The 12,300-nt window shown below is 41.7% G+C and overlaps 1 protein-coding gene across 1 annotated transcript in view; it reads left to right on the forward strand.

Annotated features, from left to right (window-relative positions):
- LOC311244046 (RING finger protein 207-like) overlaps positions 1-10,211 on the forward strand; it is a gene marked incomplete at both ends in the record, with an annotated part of 62,310 nt that extends 52,099 nt beyond the window's left edge. The window contains 6 exon segments of the mRNA XM_084333456.1: positions 462-639; positions 1,513-1,698; positions 2,532-2,583; positions 6,712-6,829; positions 9,739-9,834; positions 10,067-10,211. Coding sequence (XP_084189582.1) covers positions 462-639; positions 1,513-1,698; positions 2,532-2,583; positions 6,712-6,829; positions 9,739-9,834; positions 10,067-10,211 — 775 coding nt within the window.
- Between the last annotated feature and the right edge of the window lie 2,089 nt (positions 10,212-12,300).

Consider the following 12,300-nt stretch of genomic DNA (forward strand, 5'->3'; position numbering starts at 1 on the left):
AAGGACACAACGGCAGTGGGATGGACATGGGCTTGAGCGGGATTCGAACCACCAACCCTTCGATCATTGGACGATCCGCTCTACCCCTGAGCCACGCCGCCCCCATTTTACTTTACATTGTATACTTTAAAAAAAAATTATTCGATTTATTTTTTTAGTGTTTATCGCTTTTCATGGTCAGACATGACCGACAGATGAGGAGAGGATGAGCGGGAGAAGAGGGGGAAGACATGCGACAAATGGGAGTCACCGGGAGTGGGAAGCGAACCCGGGACGGCCGCTTCGCGACGCAGCGCGATACGTGGTGTGCTACTAGAGCGCCCCAATTGTATACTTTTTTAATATATAACATTTCAGTTGATCACACTGAAAGATGATCATTCTATCATCTTATATTCATACTATACATTCCAAAAGACATACATGTGAAAGAGTAAAGGTATTGTGCTTGGGTCCTCCAGGCTCCAGTCATCGTTGTCTGGGTCCTGCCACTCCCCGGCCACCAGTGACACTTCCCTGGGCTCCTCGGTGGTGAGGAAGCCCACAGCCCACCGCTACATCAGCACCAAGGTGCTCCTGGCCGAGAGCCCCGAGACGCCCTTCACAGAACACTGCCGGAGCTACGAGGACAACTACAAGGTACTGATGATGAACAAATCAAATGATACATCTGAAGCTGAAAAAATTATACTCATGACATTAACATTCCACAATAAGCAATTGAATTGAATTAAATCATCATTGTACTGGATCTTTAAAATAATTGATATTATGTTCATCTTGTGCTCCGGAATAGTCAGTATTTATGAACACACCTCTCTCCTCAAACTGGAGAACCCTCCAATCTATGATGTCACTGGGATATAAAATATGACTTTATGAGGCCATAAAATGTTATTACACCCCTACTGAGGTTTACATTCTGGTTCAGACCTTCTAGTAATGCTACAATATGAACCCGTTGTGGAATATTCAAATGAGCCAAGACAGTAAGCTGTAGGAATTCAGACGAGTCAATTTGTATATATGAAAATATAGGACAGTTTATTTCTGCGGCCACAGAGCTCAGTTTACAATCAGACATAATAAACGTCTGACCAGAAAGTGAGAAAGAACTTGTCAGATGTACATAAAATACGTACATAAGATACCAGATATGACAAGAAAAGGTAAAAGAGCGGGGTCTATCTTGACTTTCAAGAAAAGGTAAACAAAATATGCCCCAGTGAGAGAATGAAAAAAGATTGGCTCTAGGGCTTTGTTATGACTTCACACTAGAACTGGAGAAAAGGCCAAATGCCATATCTCCTAACCTTGGTCGTTGCCATAAGAAGACTGTCGCCTAGTGTCTTTGTCTAGTCAGACTAGTTGATCATATTAACTAGTCAAGGCTATCAGCTATAGAATAATGTATTTTAACACAGATCTATATGACATGATAATATTTCTCTCACAAACCTCATTCTCTGGCCTTGGTTCTGATGGAAGCCTCTTTTTCTCTCTGGGTTCCAGACGTTGCAGAGTTCCATCCAGCAGCTGAAAGAACAGGTGCAGGAGATCCACAGGGACCTGACCAAGCACCACTCACTCATCAAGTCCGACATCATGGCACAGATCCTGGATCAGTCCCAAAGGATGGACCGGCAGATATCCTCAGAGTACTCCTCCGTAGAGCTCAGGAGGGCCATATTTGAGGAGGTGGGGTGAGATAGGAGACTTTCAACTATAGGCTAAAGAAGTAAAAAAAAAAAAAAAAAAAAAAAAAAAAAAGTATTGTCGCTGACTTGTCCTGGAACTCACGATAATTTTAAACTGTGTTCCCAATGGCCTTCAATAATGAAGTGAAGGCTCCCCATTTAGCTATTATCGTTAAGGAACATGCCAACATTATGGGAAATTACCATCTTCTCCAGAGTCAGGCAAGAAGATAGATACCAATTTCCTTTGTGCATTCAGTAGAAAGCTATCTGGCTGTAAGCTAGTCTTGCATAGCACAAAATAATGGAGCTAGCCTAGCTGTTGGCCAAAAACATCTCTCTCAGAGTTTTAAACTAGGCTAGTGGTCCGTATCCGCTTCCATTCATTTGTGATAAGCTAGGCTAGCTTGCAGCCGGATAGCTTTCAACTGAACACAAGAGAGGAAATTGGTATCCATCTTCTTGTCTGACTTTGGAGAAGAGGGTAAGTGCATTTCCCATAATGTTGGCATATTCCTTTAAAATCAGCTCTAAATTCCATTTGATAAGGGTGGGTGTGCCATTGTTAAAAGGTGACTACTATTTTATCAGTACAAAGAAATACACTTTTTTGGGGGATATTTTTTCTGGCACAACAAATTGTGCAAAAAGTCAAATGGTTGAGTATTTCTTATGTTTAGAGAGAATCAAAGGGAAAGTAGATGCATGGCATAGGCCAATATCTGTGTCCCTGAATTGCAAGGCAGATGTTTTTGTTCAATCATGGAGCCATAACTAGAGTTTCTTCTAATTTATGCAAAGCCCTGTTCATTTCTCCTCTCCTCCCTTCTTCAGATTTGGGAAGAGACCTTTCAGAGAGTTGCAAATGAACAGGAAATCTATGAAGGTATGGATTTGTATATATTAGACTTTACAAGTTCAACAAACAAGACTTCCCAAATTGAAGTGATATAGATAAGTTTAATATGAAATGATGGTACAGAATATAGCATAGCAGAATGAATAATGCTTCATCTTTGGCGAGGACCCCATCGCTGATGAGGAGCACAGAGCAAACCCTGGCTGTTTGATGGTAAGGAGCTCTGGAACGATGGTATCCTGCCAGGCTGATGGTAGCGAGCTCTGGAGTGATGGTATCCTGCCAGTTTGATGGTAAGGAGCTCTGGAACGATGGTATCCTGCCAGGCTGATGGTAGCGAGCTCTGGAGTGTATCCTGCCAGGCTGATGGTAGGGAGCTCTGGAGTGTATCCTGCCAGGCTGATGGTAGGGAGCTCTGGAGTGATGGTATCCTGCCAGGCTGATGGTAGGGAACTCTGGAGTGACAGTATCCTGCCAGGCTGATGGTAGGGAGCTCTGGAGTGACGGTATCCTGCCAGGCTGATGGTAGGGAGCTCTGGAACGATGGTATCCTGCCAGGCTGATGGTAGGGAGCTCTGGAGTGACAGTATCCTGCCAGGCTGATGGTAGGGAGCTCTGGAGTGACGGTATCCTGCCAGGCTGATGGTAGGGAGCTCTGGAACGATGGTATCCTGCCAGGCTGATGGTAGGGAGCTCTGGAGTGACAGTATCCTGCCAGGCTGATGGTAGGGAGCTTCAGAGCCGCCCCGAAGAGATGACCTTACGGGAGGAAGGTGGAGCCATGTCTCGATGAGTCAAGAAAACAATCCTAGGCAGATTCCTGAAACTTGATTCAGAGGACTTGATTGAAAAACAGGATTTAAAGTTATGAATTGTGGTCGAAAAAAGGGCTTCCCCCACAGATCTGCAGGATAGCAGGTGAAATGAGAAGATTAAGTGGATTGGCAATCTTACACTGCCCAGTCTGTGGTTATAGGAGCCACTGTGACCTGCAGCTCACTGGAGAAACCTGAGATGGGACCGAAACTGCATAGATGGATGGAACAGGTTCCTGCTCATAATGGGGCCACTGTGACCAGCGTCACTGGAATGAAGCCCATGGAAGGGTCAGATCAATTAGGATATGACAGGGTCAACTAAGGATAACAATTCTTGATTTATGGTGATGCTACCGACCAGTAGCTTTCTGGGATTATGCCTGTGAGAGGAGAAAATAGAAATGGTGAGTGCATCTGCCATTATTAGATTCAAATTTAGATTGGATTCCAATTTATTATCATCATACAGCACAAGTACAGTACAACAAAAATAAGTTGGCATCTAACCAGACTGCAAGGTAACAGTAAAATGAAATAACAATATACAGTGTGATTAAATGTAAACAATATATATATAATGAAGCTACTGCAATATCCTAATTATTATGTACACTAATAAGAGTAGGTATGGGATATATACAGATATAGACATAGTACAGCATGTACTGTATATAAATGGGTAGAGTAGACTATAGGTTGAGGTAGGTAATTATGATTACAGTGTAAGGCAGTTGTAGACAGTGAAGGCAGTAGGCAGATATAAATTGAGTATAGGCAACATAATCTAGAAGAAACCAAATGGTTTAGATGAATCTGCCGCGATGATAATTCCCCTTCATATAGAATAACATACTAAAGTGCTCCATTGTGGCTAATTTCCACTGACCAGTATGCCCTCTCTGCTTCCTCATTAAGAGGAGGGCTCTCCTCTAGATGTGGATCCATGCCGGTAGTCTGGTATGGTGGGACCGGTAATTATTTAGATTAGTTGAGACTGAATGGTCCGCTGTAGGTCAGAATGCTGCTCCCTGCCAGCGTTTCTGCTTACCACGCTGCATGGTGAAGCCTAGTCTAGTCTATCAGTGAGCTGGATGCAATCCTACCTGGAGGGGAGAGAACAGATGGTGGAGGTAAACGGTACCCTATCCCCCCCCCCCCTCACAGTGAGCTGTGGTGTTCCACAAGGAAGCATACTAGGACCGCTACTGTTCCTAATTTATGCAAATGACATGTCGTCAGCTTGTGACTGCAACTTGTTCCTGTTTGCGGACGACTCAGCCCTGCTGGTCTCTGACAAGAACAAGTTACATGTTGAAAAAACCCTCAGCTCGGAACTAGGCAAAATCTGCATATGGCTCGCCGATAACAAACTATCATTACACATGGGCAAAACAGAGTCCATTCTCTTCGGTTCAAATAACAAACTCAGCAAGACCGACGGCTTCTCAGTTACAGTGGGTGACAATATTGTCACAAGGAAAGATGAAATTACCTACCTGGGTTCCATCCATCCTAGAGGCAAATCTTTCCTGTGACAAAATGGCATCCAATGTAATAAAAAAAAAAGTCAACCAACGAACTCGATTCTTGTACCGGATCTCCTCTCTGGTAAACAAGAATACCCTGAAGACTCTGGCAGGAGCACTCATTCAAGGGTACTACGACTATGCTTGCACCTCATGGTACCAAAGCACCTCAAAGGCGGTAAAAACTAAATTACAAACATCTCAAAACAAACTGGTCAGACTACTGCTTGACCTTACTCCTAGAACCCACCTCACCCCTGCCCACTTTGACAACCTAGGATGGCTTAGAGTAGATGACAGAGTACAGCAACTTGCAATGGGCCTGGTCTACGAGATACACTACACGACCAAGGTACCCATGTACATGTCAAAATACTTCCCAAAGGTCAGTGAATACCATGATCACAACACCAGAGGGAGCTCCACAAATCATGTTAAACCCAGATTCTGCTCAAACAAGGGACTAAACACGTTTCGCAATTATGCCACATAAATGTGGAACGCCCTACCCAAAGCTGTAAAGGAATGTGAATCACTACCCACTTTCAAAACCACTCTCAAAGAACACCTACGGGAGGCTGCAATTCGAAACTGGCCCCTGTAGATGTCCTAACCCAACCCCCTCCAATGTACAGTAAATTACCAAGTATGGTTGTCAATATTCCAATGTACAGTTTTGCTTGTACAGTTGTACAGTGTGTGTCCCCCACCCACCCCTCCTACCCAACCCCTCCCCCGCCCACCCCACCACCTCCAATGTACAGTCCCCCCCCCACCCCACCTACCCAACCTCCTCCAATGTACAGTTTCTACATCAAATGTATATACTCTTTTCTGGACTCTTTTTGTATCACAAACAGTACTGTATTTGCAAATCTGGTATGTCATAAATGTATAGATGTAGCAGTACTGTCTATCTGTATGTCGTGTATGTCATATATGTTATGATGAATTGAAAATGGGGGAACCTGATGTAAACAAGATGAAAGTCTTTCTCTGGTCTGCATCCCCTTAACAATTATATGTATTGAGCTGTACTATACTGTACCCATTCTGCAATCGGTTAATAAAGTTTTCAATCAATCAATCAATGGTGTAATAATCAGAGCCCAGATACGACGATTCTGTTTAGAAATGCTTTGATGGAGCAGCAAAAGAGTAATAATTGTTGTGTCAGACATGGGGCATGCCTGCATGAACGAGAGCAATATAATAAAGTAAAGGTAGGAGGGTTGAGAGCCTTTTAATGTAGAGTGGTGGAATTGGATTGGCAGAGGACAATTAGTGGGAGGAGATAAAGTAGTGTAAGAGGATCATGTGATTGGTTAAGAATGACATGAAGGCTCCGGGGTTGTCACCAGCTTGGCTGGCCGTCCACACTAATACAATTGGCTGTATTAGAGGGTGGGAGAAGCTGGCGGGGTGGGTCCGGGTCGTTGTAAACAGCGACTCCTACAGTTCGGTCGGGGCGCCTGCTAAGCGCGGATAGGACTTGAGGGGGATAGTGTGATCCTCCCACACGCTACGCCCTCTCAATGAGAATCCGCGCTGCCAGGTGAAAAGAAGCGGTGATTGGCTGGACGTGTGTCGGAGGAAGCACGTGGTAGCCTCCACTCTCCCAGATGATCTGACTGTGGGGGGTAAGTGCGCAGGAAGGGACTGGGAATTGGCATACGACTAACATTGGGATGGGAGAAAATCGGAGGAAAAATGGAGGGGGAAAAAGAATAATAAAAAAAAAAAAAAAAATGACATGAAGGCAGAGAGAGGTTCAGTCTCTCAGTTGAACTCCCATTTCCATCTCTTAACAGCACAGCTTCATGACCTGATGCAGCTGAAGCAAGAGAACGGTTACCTGACCACCATCGCCAGACAAATTGGTCCCTATATCCGCTCCATTGCCAAGGTGAAGGAGCGCCTTGAGCCAAGGTAATGTGATGGCAAATGTAAATTTGCTGAGCACATTCATGACCCCTACAGGAAGAAACCTATTGATTTCACCTTATGACCCCAAGAGAAATGTGAAGAAATCCTTTTCCTCTAACGCCACCATCAGGCCACACTTGCGATTTTCACAGGAACACATTTCCTGATGAGTTAGTTATGAAGTCACAAAATGTGCTATGCATATTCATGGGTTCAGAGCAAACAGATCAACGTCACTGGCAATATAGAAACAATAGAGGAAATCACAAATGCCATAGACAAAAAACAATATGCAATTGGAGTATTTATTGATTTAAAAAAAGCATTCGACACAATTAACCATGATATATTAAAATATAACAAATTGGAAAAGTATGGCATCAGGGGAGTAGACTGGATCAAAAGTTATCTAAATAAGAGACAACAGTATGTGAAACTGGGTGATTGCTCTTCAATGTGTTTGGACATTGCTTGTGGTGTCCTCCAGGGGTCAGTGTTGGGGTCAAGATTATTTATACTGTATATCAACGATTATGTAAAGTGTCCTAGTTACTGGAATTCGTTTTGTTTGCCGATGACAAATATTTTCTGTTCTGGGGATAATTTAAATAAACTGCAGGAGGACATTACGCAAGAAATTATTAAACTTAAAATATAGTTTAATTTTGGGGCGGCTAGGTGGTGTAGTGGGAAAGGGGCTCGCCACCAATGCAGGAGACGCTGTGTTCGAGCCCAGCTCTCCACATTGCTATCAGCTTGGCTGGTTGTTCATACTAATACAATTGGCAGTATTAGGGGGTGGGAAGCTGATGGGTGGGGATCGGACGTTGTGGACAGCGACTCCTACAGGTCGGTTGGTGCGCCTGCGCAGCAGAATCAGGAAGCGACGGGGGCAGCGTGTCCCTCCCACGCAGACCCCCGCCGCTGAGATATCGTGTTGTGCAGGTGAAAAGATGCGACGGCTGCTTCCTCGAGTACCGGAGGGGACACGTGATGTAAGGCTTCGTCCACATTGCAGCCGGCTTGTGGGAGGCATGGCCTAACAGCGTTCGAGACGGGGGAGGGTAGAATTGGACGATACGAAATTGGGATGGGAGAAAAAGTAGATACAAAAAATATATATGGCTTGATTTCAACAAATTGTCATTCAATTTATCCAAGACCAAAATAATGCTGTTTGGAAATTGTAGGAAAGATATATGTGTACTAGGGATGTCCGATATTATCGGCCGACCGATATTATCGGCCGATATCGGCAGTAAAATGTGATATCGGAAAATATCAGTATCGGTTTAAAAAAAGAAAAAATCAATAACAATATTTGTTATATATATATCCAGTGAAATGATTAGTTACCTGAAATTATTCCGTTTTTTGGGGTGGGAAACCCTGCATATATCGGTATCGGTTGATATCGGTATCGGAAATTAAGAGTTGGACAATATCGGAATATCGGTATCGGTAAAAAAGCCAATATCGAGCATCCCTAATGTGTACAGATAAAGATAGATGGGGTGGATATTGAAAGGTGTCACGATTGACAAAAAGATTAATTGGAAATCACATAAACGACTAATTGGGACGGGGAGAAAATCAGAGAAATCAAAAAAAAAAAAAATAAAAAAAGTCAAAATGGTTTTCCAGAGGTAGAGATGAAGAAGGGGTTTGATAACTGGCCGTATATGTATGTATGTATGTATGTATGTATGTATGTATGTAGTTGTATATATGTATATAAAATGGCTAGAGGAACTATACAGGGTAACCTAGTTTTGACAAATATTAATAAGGTATTATTAAAAAAATTATTGTTAACTAAATTTGTTTCAATATAAGTCTAGTAAAGTATGAATTAGTAAATAAATATAGTATGATCTGATGAGTAAAAAGGGGTGGGATTAAATAAGTATGCTTCTTCCCACTCCTTTTCAAATAATATAAATGACATCTGCCCAGTGAAATGTTGCATAATTATGAAAGTAACAAAGTGGGGATGAGTGTTAGGCCTTGGACGAGGTCTGCGCTCTACTGAGAGCATTCTTCTAGTTTGGGTTTTAAATAATTAATGTAACAGACATGGAATTGATCTCTTAGCACAGTGGTCACCAACCCGTCGATCTTGATCGACTGGTCGATCTTTGAGACTGTCCCTGTAGATCTTTCCATGAAAATTTTAAATAAAAAAAAAAAAAAAAATTTAGATCTTACCCTGAGAGTCCACATTACAGTTCTACCTTTGTTTTGATGTGAAAAGTGATGCTGCACTTAGCACTGACTGAGAAAGTACACATACAGTTCTACTTTTGTTTTGATGTGAAAATGATGCTGCACTTAGCACTGACTGCACTTAGCACTGACTGAGAAAGTACACATTACAGTTCTACTTTTGTTTTGATGTGAAAAGTAATGCTGCACTTAGCACTGACTGAGAAAGTACACATTACAGTTCTACTTTATAAAATGCTAATTGTAAATATGTTTGTCAATGTTAATAATATGAGAAAGTCCACATTACAGTTCTACTTTTGTTTTGATGTGAAAAGTGATGCTGCATAAGATGACTGCACTTAGCACTGACTGAGAAAGTACATAATAGTTCTACTTTGACGTTTTAATGTTGGACCAAAGCATTGCATTAGAATACAGGCAAATAAAAGTCATTTAGTTTAAAGTACAATCTTGGCTGTCTTTTTCTCTCAACGCTTCAATAGGTAGATCTTGCCTTCACCAAAAAAAAAAGTGATCTTGGGCTTAAAAAGGTTGGTGACCACTGTCTTAGCATATCCCTCTGCGAAACACTGGCTCCTAGATGGGTGAATAGGTAGGGGATCAAACATGTGACCTTCCAGTAGCTGGACACATTTCCAGACATTGTGTCCAGCCATGTTCTTCTGCCACTTGTGTCCCCACAGGCTGAAGGAACCCAAAGAGCTGAAAGATGACCGCACAGACGCCATGCTGAAGATCTATGAAGACAACACTGTGGCATCCGACTCGCAGCACAGCAGGTACACAGATTCATAATTGTACCCACTCAGGGGAAAGGCAGAAGGGGAGGGCAGTGGTGCAAAACCCAGTCATTAAAGGACCATACCAGTCGAATACCGACATCTCACCATTACCGGCGACTGCATGTTAAGCATATCAATACCCACTCATGAATAAAGCACAACACATTAGCTACACATCCGATTGTACAAACCATCTGTGACATTGAATACAGCTCTTTTTCGGCAGCAGGGGTAATTTGACTTCCGTCGCTGAAGACAACCGCAGTGTCAGCAGCCTCCCAGATGACAACACCCTCAAGAACAAGGACTTCTATTGGTCAGGGAAACAGAAGAGTGGGACGGAGACCAACAGCTGGATGGAAATGCCTCCGTAAGGGACGTCCTCAGTGCTAGCATCAGCACAGCAAAACATCAACACTGACAATGTGATAAGAATCACCCATTATATGCATTGTATAGAGATGATGAATTTGTCAGCATGGTTGGTGCTGAAACAGCTCAACAAGAGGCACTTGACACAATAGACATGGAGGGACTCTCATATTGTACAAGGGAAAGACCCTGCAGAATGTAGATGTTACTGCATAGTTATTCAGTGTTGGAGTGTGTATTATATACCAATATCAGTGTCCACAATTGCCTCATCAATTGCAAAGTATTATCACTACGTTATGGAGTGTGTTATCAATGTGTTGTAATGTAAAATGCAAATAGCATAACTTTTTTTTAAAGGTTTTTGCAACATTTAAACAATTAAAAGGACATCCAGAGATGGTGTGGTCGTTAAAATGGAAAATCGATCCTAAAATGGAATTCTCAAATGTTATTTCTATAATATTGTATAGCTCGATTTCAATTTATGAATATGAATGAGTTGCTCCTTAAAGAGATAAGTGTCCAAATGTTGTTCTTATTGTCAGCATAGCCTATGGAAAGAGTCCAAGGACAGAATCAACAATGCCTTTATTTTACTTACATGTATAATCTGTCCAACCAACACCAGAATATAGGTCATATCCATGAGTCATAGAACTCCATTGTCTTCCAAAAAAACTGCAAGACAAGTTACAGAGACATACTTTTTGTCCTGGTCAGTATATTTCATCACTGCAATGAACTAGGGCTGGGCGATATAACGATAACGATAAATATCGCGATATATTTTAATAATCGATATTGAAATAAAAAAAAAAAATCTTTTTTTTTTGTTTTTTTTTTTGACCTGCAACAGGGCAGTTTTAAAACCAGAGACAGTGGACAGACTTGTCTTTCTTGCCTGCAACTTAAAGTAATGGCTTTGCTTGTCCAAATGACAATACTGACCAAATTGAGATTTATTTGTCTCTTGTCAATTTATTTTGTTTGCTTTCTAATTTAAAATACAGTTTGAAACCGTCTGTACACAGTAGGCTATGTGTGCTAGCAGAACTAGACTCCAGTCACGAGTCACGGTGCACATGTGTGGTGGTTTGTCCACCAAAAAAGCGCCAAAATATCGAAAATAAACTAGCAGAGCCAGAACTGTTCAACTCCCCTGGAGCCACAGCCAGCAGAGAAGCCGGTTTACTTTCGCTTTTAAACCAGCTGCAGCCTGAGAACTGGAGTGTGAGGGGATGTAACACTAAAGATGGCGGCAATGACAAAGAATTGCTGCAAAATAAACATTTCTGTTGTTTAAAAAAAAAATAAAAAAAAATAATACTTATAACAATTCGATAATTATCGATATCGAGAAATATGATAACATTATCATGTCGTTATCGCGATATGATTTTTTTCCATATCGCCCAGCCATACAATGAACGTGAGCATTCGTTTTCCCTGGAATTACTGTATTAAGTGAGTGCCTGAACCAGAACTACTTAATTATACTGACTAGAACAAAAAGTACGGCTCCGACTTGCTTTAGCAGGTTTCCCCACGTTATTTTCAATCTAGACACTACTAGTCTCCTAAAAAAGAAATAGATTCCTAAGGATCTCACCCTTATTCAAAAGTACTACTGAATCACTACACAAAAATTTGTGTGGTAGTAGCTATGTAGTGACAGGTAGCAATTGTGCATAGAATGTATTGTTTATGTACTACTCTTTCCAGTAGTAATAAAGTTTTTCTACTAGGTGTTAGTAGTGAATACATTGTAAAAACACTGCTTTACTACACAAGCTTTTGAATAGTCATGTGTAGAGGTTCTACTAAATTTTATATTATATTCCTTGAACAACCTGTTGAAATGAGGACAACGCACTTAAAAGAAAAATCTTGACTTTATTTTCACATATCAGTGCTGTTTCAGAAAACCTATCTTGTGAATAAATGCACAGTAGATCACCTGATGACTTCAGTTTTTCAGTCTGCGTGTTAAAATATCATTTTTATCTGCAATAAACGTTTCTCGTTATACTGGAATAGTGCAACAACACATCCCGTGTTCAGCTCAGATGGAAATTCCATGCTCAAGAG

Source organism: Notolepis coatsorum, assembly GCF_963971535.1.
Source record: "Notolepis coatsorum genome assembly, chromosome: 17".
NCBI classification, from domain to species: Eukaryota; Metazoa; Chordata; class Actinopteri; order Aulopiformes; family Paralepididae; genus Notolepis; species Notolepis coatsorum.